The sequence below is a fragment of the Aedes albopictus genome, chromosome 2 (assembly GCF_035046485.1).
Source record: "Aedes albopictus strain Foshan chromosome 2, AalbF5, whole genome shotgun sequence".
In the NCBI taxonomy this organism is placed as follows: Eukaryota; Metazoa; Arthropoda; class Insecta; order Diptera; family Culicidae; genus Aedes; species Aedes albopictus.
Window position 1 is genome coordinate 124419474 of NC_085137.1, and position 19473 is coordinate 124438946.

Here is a 19473-nt window from a genome sequence, read left to right on the forward strand (position 1 = left end):
AAACGGCTTTCTCAACCCGTTTCTGTTCTAGCGATGGCTACGAACATGTAAATATACATAAGTTATATATATATGTAGAGAGATGAGAGATAGTATATAGAAAGATACAAAGTACAAGGAAAGGGACGGGCCAGAGATTGAACCCAGGATCTTCTGCATACGAGCCAGAAGCGGTAGCCACTAGACCATCAAGCCCCTATCTGATATTCGTCTGATTGAGATAAGAAGTGAACCCGAGCAGAGGAAAAAAGCTCATACCATATTTTGATTTGAAGATCAAAAACTCATAAATGTTCAAGATAAGAGGTAAAAGTACTGGAAAAAATATCTCAAATTTACTCCTGAAACATCATAGCACATTTAGCTCTTGATAAGATCTAAACAATAGCAGTGAGCTATTTGATTGATCTTCAAATATCTACTTTTGCTATTGGTTAGATGGTTCAAAAACAATTTTTTGCTATTACATTGAGTACTTTTACCTTTTATCTCAATCAAACCAATATTGCATTTTGATCGTTAGTGCAAGGCTTCTACTCGGCTTCTACTAAAAACAATAACTCAAATTGACTCCTGGAACATCGTCATCATAATATTACATTTAGCTCTTGGTAAGATCCAACCAATATCAGCTTGATCTTCAAATATGAAATTTTGATATTGATCAGATGTTCCAGAAATAATTATTTTCTGTACATTTACTTCTTATATCAATCAACTTATATCACAATTTGATCGGTAGCACTTGACTACTTCCCGGAAAAGTGTTTATTATGTAAATTTTGTTCAGGACTCTTTGTTGAGCAAAGACATTTACATAACGTAAGTGAAATTTAAGAACTTTTACGGAATTTGGTTTGCCTTTATGTTTGATTCTATCCTTGATTTCACATTTTAACTCTAGTCGCCCAAGTTTGGTCTTCATAAATGATTCTGCATTCATTAGTTTCTCTTGGTCAGGAATCAAGTTCGTGACTAAACTATAAACTCACCGTAAACCTTTTGGAGACTACTGTCAGCACGTTCTTTCAACTTACAACTTTGACACTATTTCTCGGATTAACATTATTATTCCTACCATTGAAGCTCTTACAAAACTGAATACAACAACTATTTTCAGCAAATACACTACGCTATAACCTGACCGTATGGTGTCCACACTTCCGACAAATCTTAACATTTTCATAAATAACCTCATCGTCACAGTAGCTCTTCCTCATACTCCCCCAATTCACATCCTCCTCCCATTCTTCCTCGTCCTCCCCCGTCCCATGTTCCTCGATACTATCCAAATCCAAACCTTCCCGCTGTGGACAAACCTGCTCTATCCTATCCACGAAGTTCTCCTCAAACGCCAGCACATTCCCCGTCTCATCCTCCTCGCTCAGATCCTTCTCCTCATGCGTATGAAACACCGGATCGAAGTTAATGCACCGTCCGTCCTCGTCCGAGATGCAACATTGGAACTTGGGTGCGACCATCAGATTCCGCTTCTTCCAGTCCGGGTCCCCGTCCAAAACGGCTTCGTCACCGATCAACTCGTGGATCGTCGAAATCTGTCGCCGGAAGGGTTTCCTCGGAAGGTCATTCTGCGACAGAACCCGTTTCGCCGGCTGCTTCGGACAGAGTACATCGAAACTTCTGTTATAGAACGCACATCGAATGGTGGGCTCGGATGCCCGTTTCTCCGGAAACAAATTCGGCTTGGATAGTGAGAATAGATGGGAGTTGTCTTCCGCACACCGACGCTTGGAAAACTTCAGCAAATCGGTTCCATTTTCATCGATTGAACCCAGATTGGATTCGAATGATGTCCTGGCCGAATTGACGACGTCTGAAACCAACGAGGAAGCGGTGGAGATCAGGTCCAGTGAATTTGTGGAGCAGTATGGCTCCGATTTGGTGCAAGTGGTTGGTACGGTCAGGTAGTTACTATTGTAGAGCGCGCTGCTCCGGTTAATTTGGGCACGAATCATGCCGACATCCACACTTTGCGAGCGGAGTTGACGGCGCGGGGTCGAGGGTGGTGTCGAGCAGGGCAGCGGAATCGGTAGCAGAAAGTGGGACTCGAGGTTCTCCAGGAGGATGTCTGTTGATGAAAAGAAGGTGGGTTTTATGTGATTTTAAACTTGACAATATGTACTCAATGTACTCAATGGTATAGAATTTTGGTTCTGATTTAATCTGACACAACATAAAAACACATGCGAAAAAATCTAGCTCCCAATGGGAGCCTCCCATTACACGGTGTCACCCATCGTAATTCAGGAATAGCTGCAGGAATTCTTACTGGAATTGCTGTAGGAATTACTACAGGAATTTCTCCAGGAATCGCTTCATGAATTCCTCCAGAAATTCATATAGAAATTTCTCTAGGAAATCCTCCAGGAATCACTGCAGGAATTGTTTCGGGAAATACTTCAGGAATTCCTCATGTGCAGTCGTCCAGGAATTACTCCATGAATGCTTACAGGAACTCCAGAAAATAAAAAATAAAATAAAAAAAAGTAACTTCAACACCTTCAGGAATCCCTCTTAGAATTCCCCCAGGAAATTCTTTAAAAAAATCCTTAACAAATTACTATATGAATTCTGTTGTGTACCATAGTTGTCTCATGTTTATAGGGATTCCCATAAACAATGGGACAACTATGCTGCACATACCAGAATTTTTCCATAAAGTACTCCAATAATTCCTCCAGGATTTCCTCCAGAAATTTATTCAAGAAATTCTTGGAGAAATTCCTGGAAGTATTATTGCTCGAATTCTTGGAGGAATTCCTAAAAGAATTCTTCAAGGAGTTCTTGTAGACATTTCTAGAGAGCTTTTTGGAGGAATTCTTGAAAAAAGTCTTCAAGGTATTTCTGAAGCAATTCATGGAAGGGAATTCTGGAAGCGCGATTGTTGGAGGAATTCTTGGCGGATGTCTTGGAGGATTTCCTGAAGGATTTCTCGGAGGAGTTCCTGGAGGAATTTCTGAAGAATTTACTGAAAGCAGACTTGTCCGCACTAAGCGCATAAAAATTCTGCTCTTTGGATTTACACTATCAAGCAATAATATTTTTTTTTCATCTTATTAGATTGAAAGATGTTGCAATATCCTAAATGTAATTTCGAACTGTCAAAAATCCGCACTGCAGAGCCACATGCAGCAAGCAAAGAGATTTTCACCCGAGTGAAATTTTTTTGACAGTTCGAAATAACATCTAGGATATTTCAACATCCTTGTATCTGATAAGATGAAAAGATTTCTAATTTATAATGTGCTTGATGGTCTAAATCTAAAGAGCAGCATTTTCATGTGCTCAGTGCGGACAAGCCTGCTTGGAAGAATTTTTGAAGCTATTTAATGAAAATTATCTGGAGGTGTTCCTAGCGGATTTTTTAAAGGAATCGCTGGTCAAATTCCTGGAGGGTTTCTTGGAGGAATTTTCAACAGAAGCGTTGGAACATGTCTTGGAGAAATTCTTAATAGAGTTTCTGTCGGGGTTCTTTAAAGATTTTCTTCGAAATGAGCGGATTCTTGGAGGAATTCTTAGCAGAAGTTTTGAAGGAATATTTGGAAAAATTCTTGGAAAAACTCCTGGAGTGGTACCAGGAGGATTTTCTCGATGATTTTCTGGAGGTTTCCTGAAAAATTATGGAGGTATTCATAAAGGAGCTTCTGGAAGAATGCATGGGAAAAAATCCTAAAAAACTCCCTGGGGGAATTTCTGGAAGAATTCTTCGATGTATCCCTGAAGAAGTTCCTGGAGAATTCCCTGAGGTAATTTCTGTAGTAATTTCAAGAAAAAAAAATCTTCTGGAGGAATTTCTGGAGAAATACCTGGAAGTAATCTCTGATGAATCCCTGGAGTAAATTTGAAAGAATTTCTGGAGAATTTCCAGCAGGTTTCTGAAGAAATTCTTTGAGGAATTTGTGATAATTACTAGAGGGATTCTTGCAGAAATCCTCAAGGAACTCTTGAAGAAATTCCTGGAAAAAATTTTAAAGCAATTCCCAGAAGGATTCTTTGAGGAATTCTTGGCAGAATTTGTAGAGCATTATCTGGAAAAAATCTGAGAGAAATTCCTGGAGGGATTTTTGTTAGAGTTTCTGTTAGAATTCTTAGAGGAACTCCTGCAAGAATTTTTGAGGAACTTCTTGAAAAAAACGTGGAGGAATTCTTGTAGAAATTATTAGCAAAAGTCTTGAAGGAATATTTGAAGGATTTTTTAGAGGAACCACGCCGATAAAGTAAAGAGATACAAGAGTAGAGTACCCGGGTAGAGGCGAAGAACAAACCAAGCACAAAATAATTTAAAAAAATGCCATCATATCTTATTTTATCATTCTTTAGTTATTTATGGATAACACTAAATAATTCGCTAAGAACAAAAAATGTTCTCATTGCAAAATTTGTTTTTTTTTTCTGGGTTATTATTGAATAACAATAAATAACTGAATAATAACAAAATATGCAATCATAGCAAAATACACAGATAAAAATAATGAGATTTACACGTCATGTAAACTTCAGTTTAGTCATGTAGCTTAGTGTTATGATGGTTTACATGATATATCATGTAAATTTGTGTTATATGTCATGTAAACACACAGTGTCATGCTGAATTACATGATATATATCTAATGGAAGTTTACATGATATTTTGTGACATTTACATGATATGTCAAGTAAACTTCTGTCATATCCCACGCTCCAATCATGTGCATCATATGTCACAGAGTTTTACACTCTTTTTTCGATCTGTGTAAGTTATTCTGATCATCCTAAGTAAAATAACATCCTAACTGCATATTTTGCAATCATAACTTGTTTTGTTATTGATGAGGTCTTTAGTATTTCATTTTCATTTATTTAGTATTACATCAAATTCAAGATAAAACTGAATCAACAATATTTCTCCATAATACACGGTTCGTGGCTGCCGCTCTCCATCCTCGGTCGCGCCCGATGCTCGCCAAGTCACGCTCCACCTGGTCCGCCCATCGTGCTCTCTGCGCTCCACGCCTTCTTGTGCCAACCGGACCAGTTGCAGCTTTGCAGGGTTGTTGTCCGGCATTCTTGCAACATGCCCTGCCCACCGTATCCTTCCGGCTTTGGCCACCTTCTGGATGCTGGGTTCGCCGTAAAGTGCAGCGAGCTCGTGGTTCATTCTTCTCCGCCACAGCGTTCTCCTGCACACCACCGAAGATCGTTCTTAGCACGCGTCGCTCGAAAACTCTGAGTGCTTGTAGGTCCTGCTCGAGCATGGTCCATGTCTCGTGCCCGTAGAGGACCACCGGTCTTATTAGCGTTTTGTACATGGTGCATTTGATGCGTGGGTGAATCTTTTTCGACCGCAGTTTCTTCTGGAGCCCGTAGTAGGCCCGACTTCCGCTGATGATGCGCCTCCGAATTTCACGGCTCACGTTGTTGACAGCCGTCAGTAAGGATCCGAGGTAGACGAATTCCTCCACCACCTCGAAAGTATCGCCGTCTATCGTAACATTACAACCCAGACGGATCCGGTCGTTTTCGGTTCCGCCTACCAGCATGTACTTTGTTTTTGAGGCATTCACCACCAGTCCGACCTTTGCTGCTTCGCGTTTCAGACGGGTGTATAGCTCTGCCACCGTTCCAAATGTTCTGGCAATAATGCCCACGTCGTCCGCAAAGCACACAAATTGTCCGGATTTTGTGAAAATCGTTCCCCGGCTGTTGAGCCCGGCTCGTCGCATCACACCTTCCAGAGCGATGTTGAAGAGTAGGCATGAGAGTCCATCACCTTGTCGCAGTCCCCGGCGAGATTCGAATGAACTAGATAGTTCACCCGAAACCCTTACGCAGTTTTGCACACCGTCCATCGTTGCTTTAATCAGTCTAGTCAGCCTCCCAGGAAAGCCGTATTCGTCCATGATTCTTCATAGCTCTGCGCGGTCAATACTGTTGTATGCCGCTTTGAAGTCGATGAACAGGTGATGCGTTGGGACCTGGTATTCACGGCATTTCTGGAGGATTTGCCATACGGTAAAGATCTGGTCCGTTGTCGACCGGCCGTCGATGAAGCCGGCTTGATTACTTCCCACGAACTCATTTGTTTTAGGTGACAGACGACGGAAGATGATCTGGGATAGCACTTTGTAGGCAGCATTCAAAATAGTGATCGCCCTGAAGTTCTCACATTCCAAATGGACGCCTTTCTTGTGAATGGGGCAGATTACCCCTTCTTTCCACTCCTCCGGTAGCTGTTCGGTTTCCCAGATCCTGACTTTCAGCCGATGCAAACAGGTGGCCAACTTTTCTGGGCCCATCTTGATGAGTTCAGCTGCGATACCATCCTTATCAGCTGCTTTGTTGGTTTTGAGCTGGTGAATGGCATCCTTAACTTCCATCAGCGTGGGAGTAGGTTCATTTCCGTCCTCCACTGCACTGGCGTCGTAGTTTTCTCCGTTGCCGTGGGCTCCCATGCCTACGTTCTCCACGCCGTTCAGGTGCTGATCGAAGTGCTGCTTCCACCTTTCGATCACCTCACGTCCGTCCGTCAAGAGGCCTCCGTCTTTATCCCTGCATATTTCGGCTCGCGGCACGAAGCCGTTGCGGGATGCGTTGAGCTTCTGATAGAATTTCCGTGTTTCTTGGGAACGGCACAGCAGTTCCATTTCTTCACACTCCGCTTCTTCCAGGCGGCGCTTTTTCTCCCGAAAGAGGCGAGTCTGTTGTTTCCGCTTCTGTTCATAACGTTCCACGTTCTGTCGAGTCCCTTGCTGCAGCATTACCGCCCTCGCTGCATTCTTCTCCTTCAAAAGCGTTCTGCACTATTCGTCGAACTATTCGTTCCGTCGATTCCGTTCCACGTACCCGATGGTGCTCTCGGCTGCGTCGTTGATGGCTGCTTTAACTATACTCCAGCAGTCCTCTAGAGGGGCCTCATCGAGCTCGCCCTCGTCTGGCAACGCGGCCTCGAGATTCTGCGCGTATGCTGAGGCGACATCCGATTGCTTCAATCGCTCTAGGTTGTACCGTGGCGGTCGTCGGTACCGTGCATTGTTGATGACGGAGAGTTTTGGGCGCAGTTTGACCATCACCAGATAGTGGTCGGAGTCGATGTTGGCGCCACGATAGGTCCTGACGTCGATAATGTCGGGGAAGTACCGTCCGTCAATCAGAACGTGGTCGATTTGAGATTCCGTCTGCAGTGGTGATCTCCAGGTGTAACGATAAGGGAGGCTGTGTTGGAAAAAGGTGCTACGTATGGCCATCTTTTTGGAGGCGGCGAAATCAATGAGTCGTAGGCCGTTTTCGTTCGTCTGCTGGTGGGCGCTGAACTTACCAATCGTCGGTCTGAATTCCTCCTCCTGGCCTACCTGAGCGTTCAAATCACCTATGATGATCTTGACGTCGTGGCTTGGGCAGCGATCGTACTCGCGTTCGAGCTGCGCGTAAAATGCGTCCTTGTCATCATTAGTACTTCCGGAGTGTGGGCTGTGCACGTTTATTATGCTGAAGTTGAAGGATCGGCCTTTGATCCTCAACCTGCACATTCTTTCGTCGATCGGCCACTAACCGATCACGCGCCTCTGCATATCACCCATCATAATGAAAGCTGTTCCCAGCTCGCGTTCCCACTAGCTCTGGTAGATGGTATGATTACCTCTAAACGTTCGCACCATGGATCCTGTCCAACACACCTCCTGCAGCGCTACGATGCCGAACCCGCGGTCCTTCAGTAGATCGGCGAGTATGCGGGTGCTCTCAATGAAGTTGAGAGATCGGCAGTTCCTCGTGCCGAGTTTCCAATCGCAAGTCCTTTTTGTTCGCTGGGGTCGTTGCCGTTGGTCTCGGTTCGTATTATTCTGTTGCTGATTTTCCGTTACAATAGCTTTTACGGCTGGCTCGTAGGGTCTGACACCAACGCCCTACTTTCCAGAGGACCATAGTGCATAGTTGAGCTTTGAGTCCTTCCCTGGCTCTCGGACGTAGATCAGCCGCCCCTAACATGGGGATCAGACGCTGTTGTGAGCCGCTCCTCCTGGAGAACAGACGCTCAGGTTTACCGAAGCAAACCCCCCCTTCCCTGTCAGCCTACGACCAAAGTTCCCGCCGGGGTTGGTTACCTGATCTTCCCTAAGGTTGCTCACAGTTTCCGGCCGGTACCGCGTGGAGGTAGGGATAGGAGTTGCTGGGCAGACGCTAATGGATCACAATGGGATCTGAATTGCGCAGCACAACTGGCCTTTACCGTGCACAGTATTTATTTTACTTTAAAAAGAATATTGATGAAGGGCAAATTTTGTTATTGGTTCGAAACCAAGGACAAAACATTTCAGAACTTACAATATTAATATACAATATATATTATACAGTTTTCAATAATAAGAACAAAATATACAATCCTGATGATTTTATTTTAAATAACTCATTGTGTTCTTATTTTGTTCTCAATAACTCGATAACAACTTATTCAGTTATTCTTCATTTTGAAATATTTTGTCCTTGGTTTGTTCTTATAAGGACAAAATTAGTTATTATTGAGTTATTTTCCGGTACAAAGTCAGTTATTATTTTTGTTCTTTTAGCTCTTATTCCCAACAAACCAATAACAAATTTTGCCATTCAGCTATTCATTTTTAATGGTAAAATTTGACTTCGTTAGTTATTTTCTTCTACCCGGGTAGAGCTTGAAAGTCTTAGTTCAAGAATAGTTTGGATAACTTAGATCACCAAATGTAAATTGCTTAGTTTATCGAATTGTACACTGAGGTAGCGTAGGTTAGATACTGCGAGAACTCGCTACAATAATAATATCCCAAGATTTATAGATATTGCAACCCATACTTCAAAATACATTGGGTTCATTTGTATGCCAATGGATACCCAAATAGCAGCACATAGAGATACTCGTAATATTATGAGGTGCAACAGACACAATCGTGAAAGAATTATGCGTAATCTGAATCGTATTGACACCCTCCTGAAAACTGCTGAAACTCCATGAAACGTCTTGAAACCTTGCTTAAAACACATGAAAACGAATGTGAAACCTTCCTGAAAGCCACATGATACTCACCAGAGAGCCTATGCACTATGCAGCCCCCCCAAAACACTTCTGAAATATTCTAAAACGCCTTGGAATCCCCCCAAAACTGCCATGTAAACGCTTTTGAAATCCGCAAAAAAAACCCTCGAAACCTCAACGTCTTGAAACGTCCCGTGAGATGGGGGCTGCATCTCCTTGAAAGCCCCCTGAAACTCCGCATGACAACCCCCCTCCCCCTCCTTTAAAATTTCAGGTTATAGCAACTCATCCTCTTTAAAGCTTTCTTGTAACTTTGAAATGCATTTGGGCAAAAAAAACTGAATCCATTTTGTAACGCCGATGCACTTGGTCTCTCTTGGCCCCATTTACATTGGCAAAAATGCCCCACAATATGTTTTTTTTTTTCAATTGTGCCCCTCGTGTAAAGGTAGGTATTTGCATCGGTCTTTTGGTTGTAAAAACTAGAATTCAGTAACAAATTTTGAAAACGACGTATAATCAATGCTGTAGCATAGATTATACGTCGTTTTCAAAATTTGTTACTGAATTGAAATGCTAAAAAAATATATGTAGAGCTTGATGTTGTACTAAAACCCAAAAGCTTAGCATCACCTTCAGGACTACTCGAATCAGCTATCCGTTTGAGCTTACCTTGGTCTGCAACTTCCATCTGCTCACAAGCTTCTCGACACAACCGGATTGCATGGAAGAAAATTTGAAAAGTAAAATTATTAAAGAGCTTTTGTTGCGTGCAATGTTGCATTCAACACTCCAACGAACTTACGCTACACATCGAAAGCTTTTAGTAAAGCAACATAACAAGAAACGCAAAGCACGTGGGTGAATACATAACGCATAACGTAACGCCAAACTGAAGTAATTGCACATCGCAACATCCTATGGAATTGGAATCAAAAGTCTACGCTACCTTCCCTTATTACCTTCCCAAACCTCTTCGCTGTCTTCGGTGATCGCTTTGGATTCGATCCCGTTCTTGACCTCGCTCGGGCTGATTCCCTGCACGACCAGATCCATTCGGGAGTCCAGCGAGAACTGCTTGCCGGACATGAGAATCCCTCGGACGCGACGCCGCATCGCTGGCGAGTCTTGGTTCTGTCGAATGATTCCGTTTCAGAAATTATTATATGGAAAAGGGTGGATTTATTGCTGTCGCTTTACCGAAATTCGAATCCCGGCGTAAACTTTGGCCAGAAATTCGTCCGCGTCGAAAATCGCAGCAAACGATCCGTTCACGATCTTGGGCGACATTGGGGAGTTGGCCAACAGAAGACTCGATCCGAACGCTTCGTTCTTCTCGCGAGTATCTGGAGAGGGGGGAAATTTAGCGAATTTTTGTTCGTGAACTCTACGGAACTGCAAGTTGAACATTTCAAGCGATATGCCTAGCGATTGACTCTAACTGGGCCACTCAGTTCGTGCAACTCACCTTTTAGCGGAACTCTTCTGTCCACGATCTTCACGTCCAGTTCCTGTAGCAGTTCACTCGTAACCACCTTGATTTCGTTCCAATCTTTCAAGATATCCTCGTTTGAAGTGTAGGTCGAAGTCACGGTGAACCGAATGACGTATTTCCCTTTCAGGGACGCTGGAACAGCATGTTGGTTGCCACGATGGTTCAGCCGTTTAAGAAGCTTCTCCGTCAGCTCATTCTCGCCCTTGATCCTAAACACAACCATGCCCAAGTACCTCGCAGCTGGAATTTCAAACCGGTGATCAGCCAGGACTAGAGCTTCGAACTTTTGTGCTAAACGAACTCCTTCGCGGATATGCTTCTGAAGACCTTTGATCCCGTAGTTACGTATCACGAACCATAACTTCAACGCTCGAAAGCGTTTGCTTAGTGGGATTTGCCAGTGCTGTAAAGAATTAGTTCTGTTTGGAAGGGTTCATAGCTTTAGTAATTAAAATTGTAACTCACCATGTAATCGATCGCCATACCAGAGTTTTCATGTTGAAGATACAAGGGTTCTACGTTGAAAGTCCTATGAAGTGCCCCACTGTTCTTAACCCTGAAACGTACAATATCTCATGAATCTACCCAGAATTCCATTTACTTCCACCCAACTTACCACATCGTAGTGCAATCGAAGTGAACCATCAGCCACTTGGACGGATTGAAGGCGATCGAGTCCGCCTTGGCGATGCCCTTCAACCAGACGCGAAACTCCGGACAGATGAATGCGCTGCCGGCGTAGGCGGCGTCCACGTGCAGCCAGAGTTTGTACTTCAGGCATACGTCACCCACCTCGGACAGGTTGTCAAAGGCGCACGCCCCGGTGGTTCCCAGGGTGGCGCAGACCTAGAGTAGAAGAATCATTATCATAATTGTTGGCTTGTAGAATTATGAATAAGCGTTCGGTTTTTAAGTTTTTAACGAAATTCTGTAAAAAAAAATCGGTAATTGTCGGTTCTGATAGGGAAACAGAAGGACTTTCTTGAACCATATGCTACTGGCGTGTCATGGCTCATAATTCACGAATTTTCACAAGCGTTTAATTCAAAAACATCATGCGAATAGCAAAAGACCTGGGATTTCTTTGTGAATTCTTCCAGCCAGGGATACCTTCATAATTTCCTCCAGGGATTCCTCAAGGAACTTTTCAACAAATTTCTCCTTCCTGCATCTACCAGCGTATCACGGGGTTCTCATAGAGATTGTTTTAAAGTTTAATCAAAGAAAAGCTTCAGGAATTCTTCCTGCGATTCCATCAGAAATTCTTACAGCTACTTCTACAAGGAAGCATCGAAGAATTCCTCCTGGAGTTTTCCGATAGCTTCCTTCGGTGATTTTATCATGGATTCCTCCAGGGATTCCTTCAAGGTTTTTTCTTGGGATTTCACCAGACATTTCCTCAGGAATTTCTTCAGTGATATCTTTAGAGGTTCCTTCAGCGATGGGGATTCCTTCAGAAATTCTACCAGAGATCCATTTTCGGTGTTTCTGCGGCATTCCTTTATAGATTTCTTCAAGAATTTCATTAGGGATTGCTCCAATTATTCCATCTGGAATCATTCAAAGTACTTCTGTTAGAATTTCATCCAGGAATTCTGTAAGAAAATTCTACTCTTTTTGGGATGTCTTCAAGATTTTTTTCAAGAATCCTCTTCCGATTTCTTCATGAATTCTCCTTTCGGATTTCCTCTAGAGACCTCCACGAACTCATCCATTGCGAAATGAATGAGAACATATTTACATTTTTAAGAGATGAACCAGCATCGGGATGCAAATCTTTCTTATAAAGACACCTAACCTAACATATTACCATAGCATTAGAAAAAGAAACACTGCTCAAATAATTATAATTTTTTAAATGTATTTCACAGTGCACTAGTCTACGTCGTTTGGCCAAATGAATAAAATTGAATGAATGAAATAAAACATTCCTTAAAGAATCCCGAAATGTGGCTTCGTGGACGTGCGGCTAGTGTCACCAAGCATTTAGTCGCATCGTGCTGAGGAGCGCGGGTTCGATTCCTGCCGCAGCTGTCAGGAAAATTATTCGACTGTGCCACTGGGCGTTGCATGCTAGTCCGTTGTCTAATGTCTTGTTTCCATCAAAGAGCGATTAGCTACCTGGAAGCATTAAACGTGTCCTCTCCTCTTCTTGGCGTAACGTCCTCACTGGGACAAAGCCTGCCTCTTCACTTAGTGTTCTATGAGCACTTCCACAGTTATTAACTGAGAGCTTCCTCTGCCAATGACCATTTTGCATGTGTATATCGTGTGGCAGGCACGATGATACTCTATGCCCAAGGAAGTCAAGGAAATTTCCTTTACGAAAAGATCCTGGACCGACCGGGAATCGAACCCGTCACCCTCAGCATGGTCATGCTGAATACCCGTGCGTTTACCACCTCGGCTATATGGGCCCTGTCGTTTAAAAATTGCTCCAAGAATTTCTCTAGAGATTCCTCCGGGAATTATTGCAGGCATTCCACCAGATATACCATCAGGAGTTCTTCCAGGAATTCTTCCAAGGATTTTTCCAGGTATACCTCCATGAATTCTTCTTAGTATTTTTCTAGGAATTGCTCCATGAATACCTGCAGGAAATCCTTGAGGAAACTAATCAGAAATTCCTCTAGAAATTCCTCCAGGGATTTCACCAAAACATCATCCAGGAATTTATCCTGGGACTCTTTCAAGAACTCCTCCAATAATTTCTTCAGGATTTACGCAGGAATTCCTTCAAAAATTTATCCAGGAATTTATTTTTTCATCCTACGAATTTCTGCAGAGATTTCCTAAAGGAATTTTCCAGAAATGTCTCTAGGGATTGATCCCAAAATTACTCTAGAATTTTTTGTACTAATTCATCCACGGATTCTTCCAGGATTTTCTCCCGGTATTCCTCCTGAAATTCCACCACGGATTCCTGCACGAATGCCTCTAGCGATCCAGTCAAGTATTTCTCTACGGAATCTTCCAGGGGTTCATCCAGTAAATCTTCTAGGAATGTTTTCAAAAATTCCGCTAAGAATTCGTCCAGGAATTCCTCCAGGAATCCAGGGAATCTTGTAGGTGCACCTCCTGTCATTCTTCCAAAGATGTCTACAAAAAAATCTTCAGGGATTCCTCCCAGAATTCCTGTAGGGATTTCTGCAGGTGAACCTCCAAGGAATTGTTTAGGAATTCTTCTAGGAGCTCCTCAAGGAATTCTTCGAAGAATTTCTCCAGGGATACTTCTTGGAATTTCTTCATGAATTTCTTCAGAAATTACTCCAGGGATTCGCCTAATTTTGTATTTGTAATTCATCGGAAACCAACGAATATTTCTAAATATTCTTATCAACATTAAATGGCAGCTTTCCATCAATTGATTCACAGAATGCATACTGTTCCTTTACGTGGTACAGGCAAACCGAAGCAAATGGATTATATTTTTGAACCTCCTAGGCTCAACGGATATAACGACAGTACAGTAAATGCTGTTATCGATTAAAAAAAGTGATTTATGCAGAAAAAGCATGACAACACTTGCTACTGACCGATATGAATCGGAAAGGGTTGTGGTGCATCATGACAACAATGAGGTTAGAGAGGTACCGCTACTTGTTTGTCGCCGGTTGCTTGCTGCTGAGTTGTCGGGTTCGGTGAATTCAGTATTGTATCCACAAATAGTCAACACAAGACTAAATTCACCAAATTCGACAACTCAGCGTCCAGCAATTGGAGACAAACAAGTAGCGTCCCTCTATAAAGGCACGGTAAAGGCAGGGTATGCTGCGCAATTCAGATCCCATTGTGCCACAAGCCTCTGCCCAGCAACTCCTATCCCTACCTCCACGTGGTACCGGCCGGAAGCTATGAGCAACCTTAGGGAAGATCTGGTAACCAACCCTAGTGGAAACTTTGGTCGTAGGGGGGTTTGCTTTGGCAAACCTGAGCGTCTGTTCTCCAGGAGGAGCGCCTCAAACAACGTCTGATCCCCATGTTAGGGGCGGCTGATCTACGTCCGAGTGCCAGGGAAGGACTCTAAACTCAACTGTGCACTATGGTCCTCCGGAAAGTAGGAGGTTGGTGTCAGGCCCAACGAGCCAGCCTTAAAAAACCAATGTAACGGAAAATCATCAACAGAATAATACGAAATGTCCCTCTATAAACTTAATTTTGTCAATTAGTCGGTCGTTTTTCCACAACGAATTTTAGTCATTATTAGAATCTACAAAAGATAAAATGCGGCCATCGACAAAGTTTTTCGGCACATCTAAGGCTTACATGGCTTCAGAAAAATGTACTTTTATTAATTTTACTTAAGCTTCAGGGTGATAGAAGTAGCAAGTTCAGAAGCCTGCATCCTAGCTTTTTAAGTACCCACTCAAACTCCCTGAACTTTTCCCTAAAGAGACCCCATGAACGCCCCTGGAACCCCCGGAAGCCCTCTTGGAATCTCGTGATACCTCCTGAAACCCTGAAGAGTCCCTGAGATCCCCTGAAATGCCGCTGAGACCTGCTGGTACCTCCTGCAGCCTTCTGAATTGCTCATGGAACCTCTAGAAACCCCATTTTTTCTAGTAAAACATGAGGAGATAATCTGCTCAACGGACACCTGAACTGGAACATTCAAGGAAACCGCCTTCTACAAAACTGGGGACCAGTTAAGGACCGTCTACTACCAAAAAAATACTACTACTCTTTGCCCGACCTACCAACAACATTCCCCTTATCAAACACTTCGTATCTCCGGAACTACCAAGAAGGCATTGCTTCAGAGAGCGACTAGTGCACATCGCGCACCCTCAAGGTTAGCTGCGTAGCCTGCAGCAACGAACGCCGATGACTCGCTTTGGGGAAGTAGCATGTTGACGATTAGCTATTTTCCCGAGTGGTCCTCACCACTCCCTTGGTCCTTAAAAGACACCACGCTTGTTTCCAACTGCCCAGCAAGTATCAAGAGCTACTTGGTATGAGTACACAGCGATTTCACCTTCCCGTAAGTAAGGCCCTATCAGCCAGCACGCAGAAGGACGTGCCTACTCATGGGGCCTCCACCTGCCCCTCAAAAACCACGTTGGACCCCCTTGATACGCTCGCAAGATCTCCACAAATGCCTTTGAGACCTCCTGAAACGCCCCTAGAACCTCTGGAACCCCCTAGTGCCCCCAAAAAGGCCCTTGAGACCCCTGGAACGACCCTCAGACCCACTGAAGTTCCTCAGAATCTCCTGGAATCCCTGAAATGCCCCCTGGAACCCTTTGAGGATCCCTGGAACGCCCATGTTACCCCCTGTCACACTTCTAAACGCTTTTGAGACGCCTGAACACCCTGAAACACTCCGGATATCCTTTAAAACGCTCCGGAGGCCCGCTAGAACCCCCTTGAGACCCACTGAAGTACCCATGAGACCCCATGGAGCCTCCTGGAAATACCTCAAACGCCCAATGAGACATCTTGGAACCTCCTTAAACCCAACTGGGCGCACTGGGGCGACCCACACTGGGGCGACCCACACTGGGGCAGAACGCTGTTATGGACAGACAAAACCTCTGATGTTCTGGTTATCCGTCCTGGAGGTTTGGTGTCTTCAGAGAAGCAAAAAAAATCTTGTGATATCACATCATTTTCGCTGCACATCAGTTGCGTCATAAAAGTAATGTTCAAATGACATCCTTCCACGCAGCAAATTAGCCGCCGCAGCTTGAAAGTGGGTCTAGCAATCGCTAGAACTGGATCGATAGATGAATCATATATAAGTAAAATATTGGCATGGATTTGTACACGGATACGTTGATTGTGAGGCATATCCCTTACCTCTCGGCTATTTCACCGAGTAAGGGGCTGTCCATTAATTACGTAAGGGTTTATGGGGAGAGGGGGGGTTTGAGAAATCTTACGCGCCATACAAAAATATTTCGGTTTCCATACAAAAAATCTTACAAGGGGGGGTGGGGGTGTCGAAAAAAACCCAAAATTCCCTTACATAATAAATGGACAGCCCCTAAGAAGGTGGATGATAAATATGACACTGCTTCTACGTATCTGCTGAAATGGGTTTGTTGACATTTTCCGGTGCCAACCAGGGTGTAGATGGTGTACTGTAGAAAAATTATGTAACCGAGTGAATTTACAGGGGATGGCCAAAATGTTTGGGATAGGCAACTTTTTTTCTCTCACAAAAAAAGTTCAACATGCTATAACTTTTCATAGAGTGCATCAAAAAATCTCAAATTTTGACTGTTCATCAACCTGTTATATGTGCATCATTGGTACAAATTTGGGCTCGATTGGTTAATCTTTCGCAAAGTTAGAACTGTTCGGGTAAAACACTATTTTTTAGACAACTCATTTTTGAGCTGTCGTATCTCGGAAACCAGTGAACCGAATTGAATGAAATTTTGAACCTACACTAACAATATACAAATGCTTCACAAACTATTAAAACATAGATACTTTTTGAACGTTGAAAAAAGTTATCATGGATTGACACTTTTTGGATTTTTCTCGAAAAAATGTATTTTTTTACGTCAATGTCAATAAATTTTAGTGTTGATGTCCAAAGATTTTCCACTTCTGTTCTCAAGTTATCTTTAAACAGATATATTAGAGCCTATTTAGATTAAAGGAAGAACACATTTAGTAATTTTTGAGCGGTATTGTAAATTTGACTTATTTTCCTCTATATGGGTAAAAATTTTAACCCGGTATAACTTAATTCGCCGTGAGAAAATATTACATTTTATAACGTTGTATTAAGTATCAATATATTGTTGATAAACGTTAAAAAATTCATTCAATTCGGTTCACTGGTTTCCGAGATATGACAGCTCAAAAATAAGTTGTCTAAAAAATAGTGTTTTACCCGAACGATTCTAACTTTGCGAAAAAATATTCAATCAAGCCCAAATTTGTACCAATGATGCACATATAATAGGTTGATAAACAGTCAAAATTTGAGATTTATTGATGCACTCTATGAAAAGTTATAGCATGTTGAACTTTTTTGTGAGAGAAAAAAAGTTGCCTATCCCAAACATTTTGGCCATCCCCTGTACGTTCGAAAATGAATACATCGCCAAAAATTACGCGCCTGGATATAACAAAATGATTCACTGTGTTGTAAGAGTTTTTACTAAATTCTGGTTACACAATATTTGATATAGACAGGTTGCAACTGATCTAGGTCAGATTTAGCTTTTCAAAGAAGCGTCTTAGAAGAAAATCTTCCTCAGCAAAGTTGTACATTCTGCTGTTTTTGACATTTGTTCTGCAGACACTTATACTCTATAATGCACACGAAAGGTACAATGGGCCATTTTACTAAAAAAGTTGAAAAAATCGATTTTGATCAATATTTTCAAGTAAAAAAATGAGAAAAAAAAACGAACGATAGGTAAGCAAAAATATATAAGAAAAAGATTATTTCATAATAAAAATCTACATTATCACGGAAATGAGAGGTTTTTATTTATTAAAATAACAAAAAAAGGTGATCTACACTTTATTTGATAACTTATGAAGCAGTAGGTGAACGCAACTAATTTTTGGCCAAAACATGTCAATACCACTGCATCGATGTAGTGGGGAAAGAAAAGTGGGGTAATTCGGGGCTTTTGCTATACACTGGTATGAAATTATCACGAAAACAAGTGTTAATTGATAATTGAGATAAATTTTTGAACTCTAAACATGATGTAAAACAATTTTCTGACTACTGACTTCTAAAAACTCCTTGTTTTCAACCCCCTTAATTTAATAATGACGGGAACTATTGCAACGTCGGCCAGGAACCCTAGCGAAGGTGGATAACAAAGTGATATCATGTTGATAATTAACTGTATTATCAGTGTTATCATTTTGTTATTTTTGTTATCATCTTTTCTAATTGATGATAACCAGATGATAACAAATTTAGTTATCGATAATTTTAGTCTATCGCGATAACATAAAAATATTAAATGATAACTATAGTTTTTATGGAACAAGTTTCAAAATGATGTTTTTTCAGCACGAAATGTACATTTATCAAACGAGGCTTGCCGGGTTGTATTCGTAGTATTTAACGAGTGCTGAAAAAATCGAGTTTTGCAACGAGCTGCATGCGAAGTTTTTTGTAATTACGAAGAATATCCAACGAATACCACCTTCACTTACCACACAAACACATTCTGAGATACCAGTCAAGTGGGCTTCCACGTGCTGTAGCCTATTATCCAATCAAGTAGGCTTTTCAGTAGGTTGGCAGATCAGGACAGACCGAGATAACTGACACAAATTTGTAAGCTCCCAACAGTTCGGTCTGGTACTTTGTAACGTTTTGACGTTTTTTATCTTTTTAAGTAAAATAAAGTTTGAATTAAATTGGATAAATTTGGATAAATCTATTTTTGCCTTTCTCGTACACCAAGGTGTACCGAAAGGCTATATGTTCACTCCAAAAACGAAAATTTGATAGAGCCCCCGGAGGGGTCAAGTGTTATATACCAATCGACTCAGCTCGACGAGTTGAGATGATGTCTGTGTGTATGTATGTGTGTGTGTGTATGTATGTATGTGTGTGTGTATGTGTACAAAAAGGTCACCTCATTTTTAGATAGTAAATATGAACCGATTTCAACGACCGATGGTTCATTCGACGCGGTATATTGCCCCATTGTTTCCTATTGAAAATGGTTCAGATCGGTCCAGCCGTTCCGGAGTTATGGCCATTTAGGTGTTCCGGAACGGTACCCCAGGAAGGGGCCAGATATGAAAATGCAACAAACCCATGCATGCGACCCATCAAACCACTGCATTTTCGATTATCTGATGAACGGGAAGTAGGAAAATGGTCTCAGACTATATTTGAACCGGTAGCGTTTCGGACCCGTTGCCGGGTGTCCCGCCGGAAGTGGCCAAATATAAAAGTGAACATAACCCATGCATGCGACACGTCAAATAGCGGCATTTTCGATAACCAATTGAATGGTGAGCAGGAAAGTAGTTTCATACT

At 42.3% G+C, this 19473-nt stretch overlaps 1 protein-coding gene across 3 annotated transcripts in view; it reads right to left on the reverse strand.

Annotated features, from left to right (window-relative positions):
- Window positions 1-729: 729 nt before the first annotated feature.
- The window catches only part of LOC109417567 (histidine decarboxylase), a 49542-nt gene continuing 30798 nt past the window's right edge, over window positions 730-19473 (reverse strand). The window contains exons 4-10 of one of the 3 annotated variants that reach the window (XM_029853216.2): window positions 11113-11342; window positions 10962-11052; window positions 10470-10899; window positions 10202-10347; window positions 9964-10135; window positions 9674-9703; window positions 731-2089 (exon numbers count right to left, since the gene is read on the reverse strand). In XM_029853216.2, coding sequence (XP_029709076.2) covers window positions 1134-2089; window positions 9674-9703; window positions 9964-10135; window positions 10202-10347; window positions 10470-10899; window positions 10962-11052; window positions 11113-11342 — 2055 coding nt within the window. In that variant the 3' untranslated portion in view covers window positions 731-1133. Of the gene's footprint in view, window positions 2090-9673; window positions 9704-9950; window positions 10136-10201; window positions 10348-10469; window positions 10900-10961; window positions 11053-11112; window positions 11343-19473 lie in introns of all 3 variants that reach the window. The other 2 variants (XM_062850320.1, XM_062850319.1) reach the window with 2 other exon arrangements.